The sequence below is a fragment of the Hylaeus volcanicus genome, chromosome 3 (genome assembly GCF_026283585.1).
Source record: "Hylaeus volcanicus isolate JK05 chromosome 3, UHH_iyHylVolc1.0_haploid, whole genome shotgun sequence".
NCBI classification, from domain to species: Eukaryota; Metazoa; Arthropoda; class Insecta; order Hymenoptera; family Colletidae; genus Hylaeus; species Hylaeus volcanicus.
This window is the reverse complement of record NC_071978.1, coordinates 30,260,234-30,282,796: the sequence shown is the minus strand read 5'-3', so window position 1 is coordinate 30,282,796 and position 22,563 is coordinate 30,260,234. Positions and strand designations below refer to the sequence as shown.

At 42.5% G+C, this 22,563-nt stretch overlaps 1 protein-coding gene across 7 annotated transcripts in view; it reads right to left on the bottom strand.

The window, feature by feature from the left end:
- The window catches only part of LOC128874056 (transcription factor AP-2-epsilon), a 189,937-nt gene that overhangs the window by 11,369 nt on the left and 156,005 nt on the right, over positions 1-22,563 (bottom strand). For 6 of the 7 annotated variants that reach the window (XM_054118319.1, XM_054118318.1, XM_054118316.1 and 3 more), the window contains 3 exons: positions 19,588-19,791; positions 18,888-18,939; positions 5,916-6,114 (listed from right to left, as the gene is read on the bottom strand). In XM_054118319.1, coding sequence (XP_053974294.1) covers positions 5,916-6,114; positions 18,888-18,939; positions 19,588-19,791 — 455 coding nt within the window. The remainder of the gene's footprint in view (positions 1-5,915; positions 6,115-18,887; positions 18,940-19,587; positions 19,792-22,563) is intronic. The other variant, XM_054118314.1, reaches the window with a different exon arrangement.

Here is a 22,563-nt window from a genome sequence, read left to right as displayed (position 1 = left end):
TATCGAGCTCAAAGAAAGAAAAAAAATGCAATCATGAAGGTGATTTCGAGAAAAGCAGGATGGAAACGAAAGCGCTTATTAAATTCCGTTGCGAAGCCAATGAATTCGAAACGAACGGACTAAGACTATCGTTTCCCAGGTGAAACCGATCCCCGAACTGCTAGGCGGTCACAAATTACCGCAAGAATTCCTGAAGCAGGGTTACGCTTCTAAATCAAGTTCCCAGCTGGCGTGTATCCCGACGTTCGCGGGTATTACAACGGGTATAAATAAAACGGTGTCCGGAATCGACGTACCGTGTCGTCGCGTTACGAGGAAGCAGCACGAAAAAGCGTCGGGAGCGTAGATCCGTGGGGCAGATATATTAAAATGTCGTAGCGGTAAAGTGTATTAATTGCCGAGCGAAGCGAAAGATTACCGGACGAACCGGCCTGCCTCGAGGACCGAACAAAGGTGGGCGATATATGGACATATTACCGTTACGTTGGTCCTCGAATGATGGATGAATAGGGCGCGATTGTGAACGAGCACTATCGAATTCTCGATGGTGTTCCGCGGAAAGATCGTACTTCAGAACCTGTTAGCGTTTACATGTTGCTCGCCGCGTAAAGATTCTTTGCTCCTTTACTATTACGGTTTTGCTCGAGGGCTCACAGCGATCAAGATTTTTCCCTCTTTACTTATAGATCGTGGTAGCTGGAGAATCGTACAGCTATGAGGAAACATACGGATGTGTGGGATTTGAAATGTTTACAAAAAATTAAAAACTAACGAATGAAATCGTTTATTCTCTTCTTCATTCGATATTTGACTAGACACAACGGAAAAGCGTCAACTGAAGGACCCCTTGTGCCTTCGGTATTTTTTGAATCGCGCGTGTTTTCGATCGTTCGGTAATCGCGTGAAACCTCGGTACGTTTTAATGTCACGGTCCCCTTCTAGGTCTCCTGTAAATAACGATTCGTCACGCACGTACGAATCTAGTGTCTACGCGTCGCATTAACGTGCAATTATCCTGTATAAATTACATAATCATTATCGCGCCAGGGCATTTACCACTCGACGTAACTCGTCGAACACTTTACGCAACGCGTTGTCCTTCCACTTGCGCTTGTCAGCGAACGAATCCGCGTTAGACGGAGACGTACTCCCATATTATTTATTATCGACGCCGTGACAGTCCTTTGAACGTGACGAGAGCAATTCTCCACTCATTATAGAGTCTTGTCCCGAGAAGGATTCTCCTCGCAGGATTTCTCCGATCTTCTTCGCGCCCTTCGAATCGCGCTTCCCCTACGCGAGCTGTAGGCCACCCTGCACCCCTGATTGCTCGAGACATCCTCGAACGATGGCATCGTTAATCGTCTGCGACTGCGGCGCGATATTAGTAAAGCAGAGGTTCTTCCTGTCATCGAACGTGGCCTAGACGCACCCCTAACGATCGGTCGATGAAATATCGACTGCGAAAGGAGGAACGACGTAAAATGGGGTGCGTAGCGAACCTCAGAAAGAAAGAAACTTATTGCACAATCACAGCACAAAAATCTAAACGATCCCCGATTAACTCGTAGCTGTCGATTAGTTCTGTCCCTGGTATGCGATTGCCTTTTCAAAGATTTCTTCCAACAGTCGAGCGACATTAATTTCTTCTCGCGTTTCAAATGTGACCGATTATGTCTAAAAAGCTATTCAAATTCCGCAGTAAATTTTATAACGATCGCGCAAACGTTCGCCGAAGTGGCGCAAAAAATTTTACGCGTTCCGCCAAGGAAACGTAAACGTCTACTTTTTTTTCTTTCCAGGCAACAATCGTAAAAGTTAATTCGAACGTATGTTTTATTCATAATTTCACGTTTCGTATTCCTATCGGCTTGTTCTTACAATTAGTTAACGACTTCGAGGTTTACCGCCGAGTACGAGGCAACTTTGTATCGCGATTTTTGTTGTTCGACGTGAAACGTACTTCGTAATAAAACGTTATTTTATATGCCGATATCATCGTTATCACTTGACAGGTAAAAAGGTGTAAAAGTCACGAGAAATAAGTACGAAATATATTTAGTTTACGTAGAAATTATAAATTTAATCCCTTTTCAGTTAGCGAAGGTAAAACTAATTAATATTTATAGTCGAACTAGACAAATTAATCTGTTTTAACCAAGCTTATATGTTTTCTTGTTTCGATCATTTTCATAACTGAAACGAATAATGGCTCGTAGATCAGTAATGGTTATCACTACGTTGTCACACAAATAAATAAATGTAGGATTGGAATAAAAGTCTTCTATAGTCGATTGATGTATAAGCTTGATCAAGAATGCTCACTTTCCCTTTAATTAATATTTCTAGCACTTCTACGACCTTTCTACAACTCTACGTTAAATTGTTAAGAAACAACGATGGTTGCGTACGATCCCTATCCGTCGCGGATCTCGCGATGCACGCTTGCTTTACGAACTCGAAGAAGATCCAAATGGTAACAGCTGCATCGCTGCATTATTTATCGACGGTTATTCGATAACATCGTAAATTTTCTCTCATTTTCTCCCTCCCTATATCTATTTCTTCCACTTTCCCTTCTTTCGCGGCGCTCTATCTTTATGACCAAACGAAGGTTTACGATCGACAGTTATACCTCGTTGCAAAAGTTGTTCGAGATGCGATTGTTTCCACCGCGAACAGAGATAATTTAAGCATCGCTGATTGTTCCAAAAAAGATTAATGATCATCTGTCAGCCGTATTATATGGATCTATCCTCCGTTCCAAGCATCTCGGTTCGTTTCGAACATCGTAACTTCTGAATTTATTGCTGCCCCTGTAACCGTTGCCAAGTAAATTAACGAAATTAAATAATGGCTGGTTGCGAGACGAGAAATCATTTTCACTTACAATTCGTACCGTTAATCGGTGTATTATAATATTATAATTTAGTATTTTTGATCTATATAAGCACGTTGATAAATGAAAGCAGTATTTCCAAGTGAAATAAATTTAATTTTTGTGTAACTAATCTAATAAATTTTATAATATCCAAGTCCCATTTCAGTTTCTTCGAAAACTACATCGGATGATTAGATATTTATTTTTATCAAGCAATTGTCCACATACTTCTGAGCGAGGGCGTATATCCACCCTTATCATCGATGTAATAAGAAATATCATCATTTCTCCCATTTTTAATTTCTTTTACGATCAATTTTCTAGTCTCCAACGTTCCCGTTCGTAAATCTCCAGTCGAAGACGATCCCTCCTTCAAGGAAACAAAGTCGAATCCCGCGGAGGAGTAGCGCGGTCAAACGGTTAATAAAATATCAATCCCTGTCAGCGATCGAGGAATCGATAAACCAAGTTGCAATTTTAATTTCGCGTCGAGCAACCGGCAATTGCGAGAGGGGTCGCGCATCGGGGACGACGCGGGATCGTTGGCAGCACTGTAAACCCGTCGCTCGTAAACCTTAATTCACCGCGAAGGTAGAACACTGGATGCGCCGTAGGGAGAGGGTGGGAGAGGGCGGAGAGACAAAAGAAAGGCAGATGGGCACGGTAGAATCTATGGTGGCAAGAGAACCCGACGCGTGTAATTATCAGTCGGATCGCTATTCGAATGGATGAATTATATCGTCGCGGTCTGCGGTGCATCGAATGCTCGCTGCCAGCCCGAGGCTCGCTCGTACGAGGATTTGACACTCGGAGCTATGCAATTATTAATGTCTCATTTGCATTGGGGATAGATCGGCCGCTTCATTGGCAGTTTACTCCCGTTGCTCTTTTACCTTCCATTTCTCCTTCGTGGCGGAATTTGCTCTGGTTTGTGGGACACTCGTAACGCTGAGGGGTGCGTTTCATCGATAGTCGATGAAGCGAACGTGCGGGCAATATAGCGACAATGACTTTCAGGGATCCAACAGAACATTTAGATTCATCGAACGCATCGTTTTGGATGCTTGATACGTTCGATGTTAGGAACACCTTCTCTATGAATTTTTTTCTATTATTGGAAATTTTCTATTATTGGTTGAGGTACATTATTGGGATAGAAGGAGATGATAATATTTGTTCAACTTTTGTACAAGGTTTTTGTTTATTATCGTAAAGGTGGAGATACGTTATTGAGCCAAATGGAGGTGATAGTATACATGTTCAACTTCTGTATGGCTTTTGTTCTCTATTATTGAAAAGGTTACGTTCCTGGATCAGAAGACACCGATTGTAAGCAGAAATAGATCGTAAAGAAACGTAAGAAAATTGAAGTATGTTGATCTCAAAGAGGAACTCTCTCGTTCGAGTACCATGATCTTCCAAATTGATCCTCCAACGACGTAACGTAACCCAAGACAGAGACTCTCGAACTATGAATATTTAGAGCTTCTCCTCCGACGGAAATTACGGAAATCTCCGTGGTTCCAACAGGCTCGTTAACAGCTCGTGTATCAGGCCCGACGAAGACGAAGAGCCAGGTATTATTACGTATCGTCCAGCCGCGGCAGAAAATCCGCGGCAGCGCCTCTCGGTCTTCGTCGATCCCATAACCCGACGCGATGGGCTCGCGAAAAATCGCGGCTACGAGGCGTCTACGCCAACACAAACCCGCGCACCCAGTTTACGTACGTTTCACGCGTGCGTGAGATATATCCGGCGGTTGCGGTGGTGATTTATCCACGCCTTTAGTGATAAAGCATTGTGCAACGGATAGTGTTCCGGCCGAGTAAAATGGCGGATCAGATAAAGAAGAGCGCTTCCCGCTTCCAAGGGAGAAAGCCATAAATCAGGTGGCTGTCCGTGGTCGAGTATGAGGTGGCCGAATGAACGCGAACGCGCGTTTATTAATTAACCGGCGTAGATAGAGTCGCCTAACGGTTCGAGGGTATCGGTATCTCGGTTCCGCGGTATCCTCTATCTTAGGCATTGTCCGGTTGATGAGCTCTCTGCTCCGATTTTTCAAGCGCTGGACAAACGTCCAGAAGCCTCGCGCTTTATTCACGACGATACCCCGGCGTTCCTTATCGCCTACTGCGTGCTAGATTTAGGATGAAACATCATACGCGATACCGTTAAAATGCCTGTTCGATCCACGCGAACGCGTGCAACGGTTCAAGGATCATTCCCCGACGAAGACGTACCCGCGCCTCGAACGCGTTTACAGTTGCTCGATCCTGCTTCTTTTAATCTCGCGAGGATGTCTGCCGAACCGTTCCGTTCCGAGTATTTGGCTGACGGGATTAGTTATGCCGGCGATAAAATGAGAAAGACTCGGTATCTGTGGATACTCGTGTACGAGTTCGTCGCAAAACTGGTGTTAGTCCATTTATCTTTGCTCGAGGAACATAAACAGTTTTGCATTTCAATCGCTTGGATTATCTTGATAAATGCGAGTTAGCTCGCTGTGGGCTTATAGTGGTTATTGACGAGCACATTCATCAAGCGTATTGGGGCCCGATGGATGCGAGACACGTTCGCAATGATCAAAATTTAAATGTGTGCGTTTGTTGTTACGATTCTTTCGAGTAGGTATGCATGGCGTGTCTTTCGAATGGATGTCTAAAAGTATGAAATTTTATATTTTCATCGATATAGAATTATTCTGACGGTCATCGTTAATAAGTAAATTCATCAAGCATATTGGAGGATAATGAATATACAGACAGTCCCATAAATATTCGTACCCTCTATGTGTGTCGAAGACATTTGTCTAAATTAAATGATAGGTTTTATGTTCCCAAATAAATTGCAATCCAATGGAGATTTTCTGAACAAGTGTGAATGTCTTCGTTTTATCGAGCTTCGGAGCATCAAACAGCGGCGTATCGTTGCTGACTACGAACGGGCTAATCCCCTTATAAAATTGTATTACGCAAACGATGTCTGGGAGGCTCGCGAAACGGAGACGGGTCGAAGCACCGAGGCGATACCTTACCTTCGTAAGACTCCTCCAAGGAGACTCGCGTTCAAGCATTCCGGTGGCGATAGTCGTCTTTGTACCTCGGCTACCGTAACTTTGTACTTGCTGGTGCTGCTTAGTAACGATAATCGTCCAGGAACCGAACAGAACACGTCCGAAGGTTGCGCGTTCCCGCTCAGCATCGCCTTCTCGCTCCTGTCTGACGGTTTCATGTCTGCAACAGTAAGGTACAACGAGTTTGTAGCGGGGGGGATTGGTGATTCGATCGATTAAAGATCAATTAACGCGTGCGCCAAGTGTCGAGAAAGTAGAAATTGAACGTTTCAATCCGTGGCAGGATTGGAGCACGTGGAAGTTCAATTAGCGCTGATAGATCGCACTTCGCGTATGGAGATGTTGAAGAATTGCGAATGTTAAAGTAGCGTGTTGAACATCGATGGTTACAAATTGTAGAATGATAATAAATCATAGGGAAACGGTGTCTTTAGTGGTGGTCATCAACGATGACAACGTTCGCTACAACTTTGAGTAAATTGATGTTGTAAGTTCACGAGAAATGTAACGTTTTAAAAATAGAGGGCAATTTGCATTTACTGGTTTACATACCGCCTTGAAGTATTTATGCAAATCTGCGAGATTTACGATACGTGGATTTCTTTATTTTTTTTTTTTTTTTTTCTGTGATGTATGAAACGTTTATAGCTCGGTAACTGAGATTCGTTAGCTGAATGATTTAAAGCCATAGAATTGTTTCGTAAAGAATGAGCACAAATTTAATGCAGACTAATAAAAAAAAAGGTTTCTCGAAAGAAGCACGCTTCCCAAGAATAACAATAAAATAATGTTTAACCTCGTCCAGAAAAATCTACGAACGTTTGATTATAGTTTCCTGAAAATGTTTTACAATTAATTGCACCTCGTTGATAAAAGGAATGCAATAATCCTCTTAAGATTACTGCACGATGTTCCGATAAAAGGTCAAAGAGGTTTCAGCGACTGGCCAGGAAGGAATACCAAAACCGTTCTTCTGAAATTACGTTATCCCATCCGCCGTGTATAGGTGCATAACCGTGATCAGAGGCAATATCTTGGCGAAATATTTTAAATTCACCGTACCCGTCCTGTTTTCATTCCTATGCACCGATAGTCCAGCATTATTGCATCGTTGCCCTGGAATGCTTAATATAGGGCCGCAGGGAACGGACAAAGCCGTGTTATTACAAGGCAAATCGATGGTCAACTTATAACTTGAAACTCTTCATCGTTGGCCGGTTCGATCATGAGGTACACTTATGGTTTATGGTTCTTTAGAGGCAAGGCGAGTTTCGAACCGATACGCTTGAAATTCTTCGACGAAATCGTAGTGCCACGTACCTGCAGTGTCCATCGTTCTAAATTTATTCTTTAGATTAGAAATGTTGAAACGTGCTTCCTTCGAATCGTGGTACTGCGTACCTGCAGTGTCCGTCATTCTAAATTTATTCTTTAGATTAGGAATTTTCAAACATGCTTCCTCGAATGACTCCAGAGCATAGAATGATTGTATTTCCATTTTTTTCAAAAACTCTGATCGACCACCATTGCTCGAAAATGTTAAACAGATATAATAATAACTTGCTCGCAACCACCACCCAACGTTATCGATTCTCTTTCGTGATACATGGAAGTGACAACGGTTATTCCTTGAAAAACTGGTCATGCCTCTTCCGCTCAACACGTTCATAACTCGCTCGAGAAGAAAATCCCGCGAGGAATGTCCACGATTTTCGTTTGTCGCCATCGAGACAACGTTGTGAAATGTCTCGTCTCGTATGTATATTATGCATACGAGGTCGTAACCCCTTTGCGCGAAAATTGATCGCGATTACGCGTAGACGCCGCGCGCCGTGCAGCGGACGACTTTGTTTAACGTTTGTATTCATGAAAATCCGAGACGGAGAAATAGAGAGAGCGACGGGAGAGGTACAGAGGAAGGGAGTGCAAACAAGTTGTCAACTAGAATCAATCCACTTCAAAGTCTCGATCGGTCGGGTCAAACGGGTAATAAATTTCAAAGCGAACCAAATAGGTCGACGTGGGTTTGTTCCGCGCTTATAAATTGTAATCTCGAGAATGAAGCGGTAGAAAATCGTGTAACGGTCAACAGGCCGACGATAGCGTTTACAATTTGGTAGCGGAGAAACACTTGTGTTTCGTTCGAACAATTACATGGATTTATTGACAGCTCTCGCGATGGTACACGGTAAATGTATGCAAAGCTACGTGCTTTACATTGTATCGAAGTTCTTTGCCAAGGATAATTTGTTTATTCGCTCACGTTTTGTTTATTCGTATTCAATGGAGTTCCACTTATTGAGTCTTGTTCTATTGAATTTCAATTTATGACCTCTGATTGCTTTATTAAAATTAATTGGAGTTAATTATTGTGTCTTAGAAACTCATAACGGTAGCATATATTTTTGGACAGATATTACGATATTATATATATATTATATATCCATATTAATGTCGGAAAGTGTTATTGAAACGAAAACACGAAACGTTGCAAGGTATCTCGGTTCATTATCTTCATCACGGGTAATGATCCTGAAAAGGTGTATTAACTTATTTAATGAGAATAACTCATGCTATGCTTACGTTAATCGCGGCGTGTGCGAAACGTGTAATTACACGGGGTCGTTTTAACCTTTCGCCGCGTGAATTGTGAAACCGTCTCACTCATCGATGGATCCACTATCGGTCAATCGATCGTGAGTTAATTACGAAAACATGTCACCGTTAATTCAACGAGACTGCGAACAGGTATAAACGGTCTCGTAACATTTTCACCGTCGCTCGTTTTCAGGAAAACCTTCGTATTACGGTAACCGATCGCTTGTATAATCGCCAAGGCAAACATTTCATTTATTATTAGGATAAATATCGAACGATTCATTAAGAAAGATAATTATTCTCTAATTGACGTCGTTCGATATTATTGTCTTCCATTGAATTTCTTATTGTATTTTTCTTTTTATTTTCACTCTGTCTCTTGTGGTAGATATCATCTAAGGTAATATATTATAGTGCACTTTATCTTGTTAATATAATACTGCCATGAAAAATATCAGCATCGAACTCGGCCTGAAACTCGACCCAGCGCGAAAACTAATTATTTCGTCTGGACAGTCAACGCGGGCATTAATAATTTCGCACGCAAGAATGACACGAGCAATTTATCCACGTTCGCCGAGTGCGAGGGAATTAAATTGAACCTTGACCTTCGCCTTGGTATCGATTAGATCTTTCAATCGCGATGGTATGCGGCGAGAAGCGAGACATACCGGCGAACGAAGTTGAAGAATTGGGAGGAAACCGAGCCATTACACGATATTCGTAGCGATTAAAATCCACCGGTCGTAAATTCCTGGTACGAGCTCGAAATTTGTCGGCTAATGAGATTTTCAGTCATCTTTCACCTCGCGAACGGGCATGGGAGCCGAGCCGTGCATGTATTCGCGGCAGCATCCTCGCCTCGGGTATCCCGGCGCTGCCGCCGTCTTGTTTTGGTCGAGATAACGTCTAGGAAGTCGCCACTAGACAATTTGTCACCGGTGAAACGTGGATATATCGCCGTGAGCCGTTGAAACAAAAGCGGCAAGAGGCACCGGTCACGACTGCTAGAACCGTGAAAACGTGGCTTACACTCGACGTGCCTGTGTTAATTACCGCGCGTCCGACGCGCCGATAATTAGATTCAGAGAATTTGTAGCAATAGCGATTTCAATTACTCGGGAGGATAATCATCATCCTCGGCCCGCGGGGACTCGCGATGCCTCGGCTGAATAATCGCACCAGTTTCTGGATTTCTTTCCGGCCGTTCTAACGACCTTACGATCTTCGGAATAAACGAACCAGTTTACAGCGTACAGTTACTCGTAGTTATCCGCCTACTTCGTGTTGCGTATTTTTTATTTGTGTTTGAAGGCGATTTCGAAGTTGCTGTCGATGGGGGTTGTTCGCTTGAATCTTACAAAATTTTGATATCATTCTTTATAAAACTGGAGTTGTCAATTTAAACCGAAATAGGCTCACGTGATTCATATTTAACGAAAGAACGATCAAGCGAAGTTTGATTAAAATCCTCCATTAAATAAATCCACGGAACAAGTACCATAAACGCGGTTGCACGGCTGACACGACGACGAGTTTTTCACCTAATACTTCACCGCGAGTATCGAACCGCGGAGCCATCGATCGGCGATCGTTTGCCAAAGACACCGACACCGGTCTTGCGGGCCGCATTACCGCGAAGCGTGGGCAGTCAATTAAATTCCCGAACAGCGATAAATCGGCGCTGCCGTTTGAATGCGGCCCGGGATGAAACTTTTCTTTATTGACGTCAATGGATCTCGAGAAACGAAACGACCGGCCGACATGCGGACAAGCAGAAAGTAAAGACGTGGGCGAGTTTGCCTTCCGCGGTGGAACGATGTTATAACGTTGAGAAAGCCGCGAATGAAGTAACGTTATCGAGTGGACAGTTTGATAGCAACACGCTGCGCGATACGATCGAAAGTCACGATCGAAAGTCGCGATCGATTTATATCAATAATTGAAAAATAATATAACGATCCTTGCGTCTTAAAACATGCCAGATTTTCGTTATTCGACAAGACATTCGTCGTTCAGATTCCTGTCGATAATTCTCCCGCAACGCAACGATTCCAGAATCGCTCAACATCCGATAGATGCTCAGGAAAAACAAAACCTTCCCGCACTAGCCACCAATTATTGTTGTAACAGCTAATGACCGGATGCGGCAGCCGTACTTTTTCCGATTACGAAATCATCCGCGAAGAAAAAAGGAGTACATCTGTGAATCCGGTTACTTTCACATCTAAGCCTACGCCGTTCCCAATAACTCTTTTCTTATCCGGCCGGCATCAGTCTAGCTCGGAACGACACGGTGTTCCGATCAGCGTCGCATCGTACCGTGAAGCGAACCAGCGTGTTAAATAGCGAAGGGAGGGCGTGAATTACAAGGGGGGCGGGAGGGAGGGAGGGAGGGAGGACAGTCAGGAAATTTTCACGGAGTCAAGGTGATCCAGGTGTTTCGTCCGGGACGTTATTATCGCGACGCGAAACGATAAATCAAATTATACTAAATATTTTGCGCGGCTACTAGCCGGACAGAGGCTTTTTTCCGTCATTTAATGTTGCGTGACTATTCCTGAGAGTAATGGCCACACGTTCACCTTCGCAACCAAGTATCGGAAAGAATGATGCACTTTTAAAGTATATTTACAATGAGACAAAAAAAAGAAGTTCCACTGTAGATTATATGCTTGGCCTTTTTTTTGTAAGGAGGGGACATGCGGATAGATATATAGAGATGTTTATTATTTATGTACGCAAGTGGAACAACGTCCCTAAACTTCCGATCACGCCACATAATACATGAATAAACGCGTACGGTTATCGAGTTACAAATGAACCGCGGCTCCGTGACCGACAAGGCGCGCGTCGAGATTAATGGGGAACAGAACTGTTAAAAGCAAAAATTCCGCGCGGGCATTCGATAAAAATGAGGAAAGTAATCACTCAATAAAATATGTACGACGCCAGTGAAAAGTCGGCGAAGACGAGACGATTACTCCGTAGCGATCCTCAATTTATCAATCGTCGCCCAGTGAGTAAGAAACCCGCGATCCGTGATGCCACGACGATTCACTATTATCTATAGCCCCGGGGCTGTTTAGAGAAATCATTTCGTGGCTGGATGCAACAGCGTGTCCATGGTTTTAATGAGACGACCCGAACGCAGTTCGCGAGGTACGCGTATTCGTGATTTATGGCGCGATTACGTAACGCGATCATTACACAGGTGTATTGATAAATTAATCCGTTCGTGGCCGAGCGGAATGCGATATCATAGCGCGAACCGCAAATTAATCGACGCGCGGTTTCGTTACTTTGTAATTAAGACACCGGTGAGAGCTGTTCAGACGAATTGCGCTGATCCGAATTACGATAACAGGTGTAACCACGCTTCCTGGAATCACCTTGCACGGGTAAATTTGATCCCCTCGTGAAACCAATTTCGCGATACCTCGATCAATGGATTTGCGTTCGAATTACGTAGATGAACGCCTTCGGGCAATAGATTCGATTCGAAGAATATATGTTTAACATCAATTTCTCTCTTTGATTTACTGTTTTTCTACTTCTGCATTTCTTGGTTCGTTTAACTATTTATCTGTTATTTATATTCATATTTGTAGATTATGTGGACATTTTTTTTACATCGTATGTTGGGGAAAAACTATACGTCCGAAGATTGTATTTGAGTTAAATGGATTGGAAGAAGACGTACTATTCTTGAATTGTAAAAAATTCAAATGTAGAAAAATAACAATATCTTGAGCGAATTAAATAAAATTTAAAAAAAAAACAAAACAGAAAGTACAGTCATCGAGACCTTGTAGTTCCAATCCAAAGAAACAAACAAATTACCGTGTCAAAACCGTGTGTCATCTTTGCACAACGAGATAGATTTTGCAAATCAATGTAACACTCGATTCACGCCAGTCGGAGATCGCTCGCTCCGTCAAGGCTGAATCTTAGCGTTATGTAAATAGACGTCAAACTTTCCTTGCGTTCAATCGACAGATGTACATCGCAGATCCGTCGGTTTCGCTCCTCGTGGCTCTGCTTTTATAATATATAGATAATCTTTCATAAGTTACATATATACGCGGTCGTGTTTGCTCGCGGGTTCCCCGGCGGGTTAATACGATGCTTTAATTGCTTTCGCAAGGCAATCATTTGTTTCGCGGACTTTTTATTGGGCAGCGTTACGCGGTTTGCTAATCAATCAAAATCGAAACGAGCGAAGGTTCGAATAATTATTCAGATGAAGTTTTTAGCGTGGACATTAGTTTCATCTGGCGTAATAAAAGTTTCATTGAACGGGTCCTATGTCGTTCGCTTGTTACGAATATATTTATGTAATTGGGAACATGGATGGTACTTACTACTGGGATTAATACATGATTTAGAAACTCCAAGAAAGCGAAATGATCGTTTCTAGTTTACTCTAATAAAACACGTGGACTTTCAAGTTCCCAAAAATAAACCTACCATTCATTTATAAAGAATAATTTTGTTTACGTATATTTAAAACACAGAATTTTTGATCTTCCCTCGGTCACACATTCCGAGTGATCACATATAGTTGTAAAAACGAAGTGACTTGTAATTTGAATTGAATATCGAAGATTGTCGTAAATCACAATATGGTCATAAATACAAAATCTTAAGAAAGTATCCACAGAAAAAAAGCCTCGTTACCTTTTGCGTAAAAGTATGTTCGCCAAGGGGATCGAGTCGTCTATTAGAAGAAAATGGTTGAACCAAAGTCACACGACGAAACGTTATGCGACACACGCGTAAAAGCACTTAATTTGCAAAAGCGAATAGCCTTGAGCCGGTCGGTTGAAGTTCGCACGTGCAAAGTCCCCGGCGCACGCACAATTTCCTGGGCAATCAACGTCCCGGAAACTTAACCAATCGTCGCGTAGGAACGAGTTCACTTATTTCTCGACCTTGATTGGTTACCGCCACCGACCAAGGGTGTGACTTTTCGACCCTGCGACCGGCTCCACGGGGGTTGCGTCGCGAGGCAGGGATCCACCTGGCCGGAGGGCAACGTGGCAATGGTCCTCGTTAATTTCATTAGGGGTCGATTCCAGGAGGTTAGCTGCCCCTCGCCCCAAAGATGGTGGCCCGTCCTCCATCGCGCGCCAACAATTTCGCTCCGCTCGAACGGAACAATGGAAAAAGGCACTTACTACTTTGACGTTTCATTCGATTGCAATCGATTTGCCGGGAGTGCAGGATGTGACCAATTCTAATGCTTCGAGGAGCACTCCGAATTCGTAGAGGCTCGCCTTCTTCGACGTTCGATCGAGAATTTCGAGTAGCTTTAACACATTGACCGCCAGATTAATAATCGTGAAAATGTCTACGAGGAATTTCCCTTTTATTGGCATCTTACATATTTCTATTAAAAAGGGTTGTATTAATAGTTTGAATAGTTATAGCGCAACCTCAAAAATCCGTAATTACATAATTATTAGTGTGGCAACACCCAACAGCAAGTCCTCCTGGTAATTTAGGAGCACAATGGACGATAGATTCGACAAGGTTCCCTAACGGCGAAAGCTGATCGACCTCAGCCATTGGCCAGGGTGTATTCGAAAAATCATTAACGAAGTAAAAGCGTGCCGTTCGGCTTGGCCTCATTTGAATGATTAATTATTTCTAATGCCGCTCGAGAAGTGAAATAGGAGGGCTCGGGAGCCGCCCGTTGCCTCAGGACGACTGATCAACCACAAAAACTTGTTTCCTTTCCTTGCGCGGCACGGGGATCTATGGGATCGAGCCTCGTGTAGCGATGGGATTAAGAAGTTACACCGGTTAAATCAACGATTTAATATCATCGATATTTCGAAAATTTTCACTGTGGCAATCAGGGTCTTTTAACGAAACTTAAAAGATGTTATTTCATTGGAACGTGTGTGTCCTAACAGGTGCATTTCAACCTACATCACTGGAGGTGATTTAAGCTTTAAATAACAAACCTAGATAACACACATCCATTTTCATTAAATAACATTTTTTAAAAGATTCATCCCCACCACAGAGTCGTAACCCTTCGACTATTTTTCTCCATTTTTACTTTCCTCGTTGGTCCATTCATATTATCGGTATTCATAAAAATTCGTCAACCGTTCAACGAGTCGTTCGGTATTCGAAATTGAAATTTCTCAGCGGTCCGAGCCCCGGAGAAAAATCGGTTCGTTCCAGTACCTTGGAGCAACGTCGGTCTGCTAAACTGGAGCACGTCGAGGAGTGACGAAGGAGCCAAGGTAAGCTGCAAGTAATTGTATAACCGGCTTCCGAGAAGCGAAACGCGTATGTCGTGTCGTCGGTGCGTGTATTTGTCGTTGCCGTTGCCAATCGACTGAATATTCCAAGAGTGACGAGCCGATTCCGAGGGAATGTGGGTGGCAGCCCGACATTTTCACGTAGGAGATTAGGCTCCTAAATCTCGAGGCGTTGCGGACACCGCGATTCGCGACAAAGACGCGCGAACGTTAATCCTTTGAACGGTTAAATTGAACGTGAAATCAGGAAACTGGCGAAGAATGCAAGACGCGAGCTTATCAGCGACTCGGGTGAAAGTCCTGTGTCATTCTTGAACTTTTTACGATGCCAGGAGGAAAGGTGTGGGAAGTCGAAGAGCGATAATGTGGCAATTTTTATTGCGTGTTCAGATGGAGGTTCTTTCAGAGTTCTATAATATCGTTATCAATAGTTGAACGGTTCACTTTTTGAAAAATCTTAAATTTAAGCGTCGATGCACTTATGGTTCAAGTCTTAAGTTTCTAATCAATATTAGATATCGTACACGAGGTCACGTCAATGGTAAGAAAAGAGGCACAGTTTCCAACGCCGTTCGAAAAAAGGTCGCGTTAAAGTGAACACGGTTCGGTTTCGCCTTTCTGAATTGCGGACGATACAATGTCGCGCGCGCGCACGTCGAAACAAAGGGACAAAGAAGAATCGGTGGAAAATAGAAAGGAGAGAAAAACTGGCCAAATAAGCCGTCAGAGGGCACGTAACGAGGCATATAATAACCCACAGTGACATTCGAACAAACAGCCATCTGTAGGTAATACCCCGTGCGGTGTGAAACGCCCCGAAAACTGCGCCCCGTCAAGAAATTACAATGACAATGGACGAAATCCGATCCGCCTGCGGGCATCCACTCCAGTTTGATTTTTTCCTTCGCACCTCTGGCACTCGCGAAACGTATTTAGCTTCGTATCGCGACCGGTACCTTTTCTGCCATTGTGTCGCCTATTCAGGGAAGGCAGGAATTACAACGCGTCGTTGAGGGTTGGCTCTACAATCGACGACTTGGTAAATACGACTAGACGCTAGAATTTCGACAAGTTTAACCGCTACTTACCGATTACTTACTGGGGAGACACTCGTACATTTAACGAAACTATATATTTTTGGATAGTGAGAATAGTTTCAGGGGGTTTTGTGCACCAAGAATTTACCAATTATTTGCTAAAGAGGTATGGTATGGTATGTTGTTGACGAGTTTAATGAAACGGTAGAAATAATTTATTCTTGAAGAATGAGAGTAGTTTTTGGGGGTTGGTATTCTTTTCACTCCAAGAATGTACTTGAAAGTAACTTTGTGATGATTCTGAGAATTAAAAGTATTCTTTTATTTATAAAAATTGGTCAAACAGTTTCTCTTTTAATAAATGAAATAAAATTTGCATGATTGCGATACAAATAAATTGCAACACAGCTATGTGATAAGGAGCCAACAATAATCGGTAGTATACGTAACTATAACACGTAATTGAAATCGAAAAGAAAAGTTTGCGATACATTTAATCCTTATATAGGGAGCAATTATCGAATACGTCAATATGTAGAAACTAGTTTTATATTGTCGACGACAATTCGCGGCATTCTCCTCGAAATAGTCGCGATCCAGACTCCTTGGTTTCTCTGAGAGCTCTGGCAGTCTAGAAGGAAAACACCCGAGGGTAAAATCCGTCTGCCGTGGCTCTGTCGGGCCAACTAAGCGCACGTGTGACACTTTCGCAACGCGTTTAGTTGGCCGCGATACGTTCTAACTCTGACGCGGCTGTCAGCGATCCTAAAGCCGTTCTCCCACCTAAACGACTTCGGAACACGCGTCACATACTAAAATTGTTAAGTATTTGATTCGTTCATCCAGTAAAACAAAAATCGCCAAATTTTTACACAAACAACGTAGCGCGTGTCTTTGGAAGTAGACGTGCTTTTATTACAAATATTTTACTCGAATATTTGTCACGAAAATAATCGTAATTCTACCGCGTCCAAGGTAGCTGCCACTTGCGATGAAAATATACGTAATTTTACTGTTCTCCCGTCGCTTGGACGGTAGCACGGCCTAAGAGGATCGAAGGAACGGCAAGTTTCCTTATAACTGGCCAATGCCGCGATCCACAAGACATCCTCCTCGCTGAACCATTCGTTAACTGGTTCAACGTTACGCAACCACGTGCATTGGGCAGTCCTAGCACCTGTGTGTCTCTATCCTATTCACGCGAGCCATTTACGCACCTACACGAAAAAGCTTGTTAAATGAAAAGTCGCCGCTCCGCGACTATAGGCGTTCGCTGCCTATCTACAGAGTGTCCAAGCAGTCGGGGTACAGTCGAGAAGGGGGCATTTCTTCTAAAAATGTAAATGAAATTTTGTAAAGTGTAGTGTCGATGAATCACTAGAGGAATTTTTAATGAATAAATCGTTTCTTTTCCTATCGAATTACGACAGTTAGGACACCCTGTAGAAATGACTAGTCGTCTGTATGCTTATAGTTCCAAGAATCTGGATCGAGATTGGCGTGAAAGTGCGACCCACAATCCGTTCCGATTTTCATTCGAGTCCGAAGATAAAAGCTTTAATTAGGCCGATGACGTGTCTCGACTTCGATCGCGTCCCATACCAGCTGGTTATTCTTGTCGATCGCTCAGTGATCAGTCTTTAGCCGCAGGTGAGAGATCTTTTCAGATTAATGAATTCGCAATGTTGCGCGTGTGATTTGCTAGTTCGTTTAGCAGCGCATAATTTTGTTCGTAATTAGTCGTTCGTCGCGATAATCTTAATTAATGAGTCAACCGGCGATTGAAAAGCTGCATAATTATAACTGACGTCCTCTTAGGCAACAGTAAAAAGACCATTGGCGGGGAAGGTAGCGTAACAGGATAGTAGAAAATACGTAGCGCGATTTGTCTCCGTTTCAATGGCGGTTCTTAACGGCTGGTTTCTTTATTGAAAGACGCGGCTGCGTAGCTCTTCCGTTAACCCTCCTGTTTCGTTGGAGATCACGCGACTCGATTCTGTCTAAATGGGTTAACGTATCGTTTCTATTTATGATTCTATCAGGGGTACGGTTCTTGACTTTATTTATTTCTGCGAATATTTTGAAGTAACGACAGAATGTTTCTTCAGATTTATTAGAAACGTATAAAATTCGTAGTTTTATATTTATTACGTTTTTAGGACGCCATGACGTCAAAGTTTGAAATTATTGACAACGTTGATCGAAGTCGCTGTTAGCGAAATATTAATTTAGGAAGTTAATGGTACCAAAATTATATGGTAGACAGAGAAGAGAAAATGAGGAATACTTCAATTTAATAACGAGGAATATGGCAAGCATAGCAAGTTCTGGCCCTCGACCACGGTAACCAAAATTCCTTCTCGGCATCCAAACTTTCACCCAGCGTCGCCAACTGGAAAAATCGTCGGATCGGAGACTCGAACGCTCGCACAGTCGCGATTCATTTTTTTTCCGTCGGCATGCGATTGCGACCGTTAGAGCCCGCGATAAAAGTGGTCAGCGTTCGAAGGCCATCCGCCTTTTTGCCTTTCCGTCGCGATTGGAACTCCAGGCCCGTTCGCGGACGAGCAGTCGATACGACACAGAGGGAGATAAATTCTAATTAAGAGCGACAAGTTGGCCGCGCTGCTACTTTATATTTCCGGTAGCGCAGCGAACATTTTATCCCGGCTAGGGATTACGGTAGCCACTTCGCCGCGTGTTTATCCCTCGACGAACGTCGACGTTTCGCGCTTTCGCGCGGCGTAAACTTCGATTCGAGAGATCTTGTCGGTAACTCGGAGTTACGAATCGAGGAGAGTCGTCTCGAATTGAGACGCGCTTGTGGGAAACCCGCGGAGAACGCTATCGCAACGACGGAGGATAAAGTACCGAGTTTAAGCGCTGCCTTAATGCTGCAGTTAGTATGGACGTGTGCTTGTAATATTCTCGATCGTAATTCGTCATTGCGAGGAAGATATAAATTGCGTAACCTTCGTTTACATGATTCTATCGCTACGTACGAAATAAAAGTTACTTACTTTTTAGGAGAGGCAGATCGTTCATGAACCCTCCATCGTCCACGTTTGTGTTCTGAAAACGATACATATCAGATGTTAATGTCTCGCATCGAACGAAAAAGAAAACTTGCACGCATTTTTGAGTCGGGGACGGGAAAGTCGAAAATTTCAATTCGAAATTAAAATTTGAATAAGAATATTTTTATTGGCAATTGTGAACTAAGAAGTGTGAAATCTTTACGATCAAGCACATGTATCTCAACAGTTCGTCAGTATTATTACAGTACCGTGGAGATTTAAGTTTCTGACATGCAAACAATGATATTCACACGTTAATTTCACAGCATATTCCATCAGATATTACCAGTCGTTGATCATTTAATACCTGGGCATACTTTAGTGTATTCCTGAACGTTACTTCCGGATTTATTTAAAGACCATTCAAATATCAACGATCAGAAAATTAATTATTTTCGCGATGAACGAATGAATTCGTTAGCTTAAAATCGAATCAGAATTTCATAAGGTTGTTAACGAAGGTGCTTTTTTACGAAAATGTTAATCAAAATAACTGGGCCTTCCACTTGTGATTTATTTGACGATCCTAACCAATTGAAATCTTCTTTAGAGAGTTCCATAGGGGAGGTCAGCATTTTCCTTCGTGATTCGATTAAAGCAACGGTTAGAATGATAATAGAGAAAATGCTTTGCGATTACGTACATCGTCGCTCACCTGGGGGTCGTCTACGAGGCTGCTGTGGAGAACGAGGTCGGTCTGGTCGAGGCCTGGGGGTGGCAGGAGAGCGTCGGGACGGCGTACGGCGCCATATTCGACGCCCCTTCCGCCACCGCCTCCACCGCCGCCTCCTCCGCCGCCGCCACTACTGCGTCCGCCGTCGTACGGAAACGACGCATGCATGTTCGACTGAAATTCATAGAAAAAGAATCTCATTAATTTTTATCTATCCTTCGGTATCTTAAGAAACCCCTAAACCAAACACCAAATTCTCTATTTCCAAACAAATTTCAAATTCAATTGGAACACCTTGCAACTTAAGTCTAGTAACTTAAATATAACTACATTAAAATACATAAGGATACAAAGAATTCAAACATTTCCAACAAAAAGAACCTTCAATGGACAGCCTAATGTATTTTAAGTTGGCACATTCAAAATATCGCCACGCTGCGAAAGTAGCAATAAGATTTGTACCGGCAGGAAATAATTATTTATAAAGTCATTATTTGAAATTGAAATTACCCTGACGGACCTCATAAATATTTCAGAGACAGTGTCATCCCCAGAACACGGTAAAAAATAATGTCAACATCTACATTGACTGAATTTCAAGTGGAAATCCACGTAAAATATTTCCGTTTGATTCGATTTGAGTTGCGAAACCGCCACACCATGATACACCATTCGCGGAATTCCTGCGAAAGAATCACTCGAGCATATTTACTTACTCGAAACGATCACTTTCTCGACAAACCTGAACACGTTGCAGTCGTCGAAGTTTAGGTTTCAAAAGGGAGTTTCCCAAAAGCACCACCCATATTTTTTGATGTTTTATACGAACTGAAAGGATCAGTAAATTTTGATGTAATTTATTTCGCTTGATCAAACTAAATATAAATTCATGCTTGAAAGAATGCGACTCGAATTCTTACTATTAAGAAAACGAGTAATATTTGAGTGAAAAATTGTTGGAAAGAGACGCGTTGAAATGAGACCCAGTTCTCACGTAGACGTCGATGACTCGATGACTCGAGGATAGCTCGAATTGTTGATACCAATCTCGCGGAGGCACGTAATGCAATAATAGCGCGCGGATAGGAAGATGGAAGATTTTGTCGTCTTGCTGGCACGAAGCTAGATCCTAGAGAATTCAGAAAAATCCTCGAAGACGTTGCAACAGCATAGCGCACCCAGTGGCGCGTTATAACCTCGATTTTCAATGATCTTAAAATTTCGATTAATAACAATTTCAGCGTTCCAATATTTTCGTGTACAATTGCACGTATCTCGAGCACGGAAGCTTTCTTTTTAATGGGCGGGGCACCTTCCAAAAGGTTGAAAATCATTGCCCTAGCCAGGTGTCATTTTTTGTCGAACAGAAAAAAATATCTCGAGCCACTGGATGCTCCGTTTGCACGTCGACTTTCGTGCAGAAACGATTCGAGCAATTAACGATAAATTCGTTGGTTGACATCCGGTTAATTCCCCGCCCCGAGTATAAATAAAGATTGAGCACAGTTCGGTGCGCAGAAGCGGACGCGAGGTTTGACGCCAGAAATTAATAGCAATTAAAAACTCGGTAAATCCGGTATCGTCGGCAATTACGTAAATCATTTTGCGTACACCATTGGGAAGTGTTCATTGACGGCGACGGGGCTAAATTGATTTTATTATTCGTTCGCGTGGAACGTGTGCGTTGCCCGCAGCGAAGCTGTAAACGATTGGTATATTGTTCATAAATATTTGATTATTAGTCGCAGGTTGCGTTTATTGCTGTCAGTCGGCGAGTGGTTATATCATCGTTGTATAAATTATTACAATCGCCGTTCTGGCAAGATACGCGCGTTTATATTGAAGAGCAATAACAATTGATATATTTACTTTGTTGAATAATTGTCAAAGATGTTCCTTGTGAAAACGTGTGTAAATTGATATGTTTACAATGATCTAGTGACAGTTTGATGGTATTCAATGCAGGAAACAAATGATAAATGATAAATGGACAACTGTTTATCTCTTATTCGTTATTTATCGCTCGCATCTAAATATAGCGACAACAGGACACGTTGCTTTTTATACAATATAATATCGTCGAAAAAGGATTAAAATGAATGATCGAAGAATAATAATTTCGAAATAAAAATAATCACTTTAGCGCGACATAATCTTTTCTCGGAAGGATCAAAAGTGACAGTAAAAAATGATAATTATGCTCGAGAATAGAAAATCCTACCAACCAGAAACAATTAACTTCGATATTATTTATGCCTATTCGAATGACTTTATCTTCCACGGTATGTTCTTTTTCTTTTTAATTTTTCAATGATTCAACACTCTGTTTACAAGAAGTTATCACGCACAGAAACGAAAAAAAGTCTCGTAAAATTCTATCGTCAAGCACTACTTATGCTAACCGCGTATATAGCTATTAAACAAACAAACAAAAAAAGACGATTAAGCGCAATAAAATTTGTTGTTTAGAAATAAAACGAGCTTAGACGTTATATCAATATAATTTCTTTATCAGCCATATTCATCGTAAACGTTGTATTTTAATGGATGATTCGATTATGATCAGGATTTATGGACATGCAAGTGCCTGTGCGCCAATCTTATGTAAGAAACCGTGAGTAGGTAGAAAAAGAAGCGAGCCGTTCTTCTAAGAATTGAAACACAAGGCATATAGACGTACGTTTGGAATCTTAATCACAGCCGTGGTGAAAAAGTGGAGATTTTATCCAGACCGCGAGTCGGTCGTGCCACAAATACGGTTATATTACGAACCGTTGCCATTATTGTCATATATCTTTCCTATGCGATCCACGAGGCTCCCCCATCGAGAAGAAATCTCGGCGCACGTTTCCCCGATTTCCTCGCGAGATTGTTCGCTCTATTGTAATCGTTTTCTCCGTTACGAGTATTCCAGATCGCCGCGATACCTTGGTTTCTAGGAGGCGA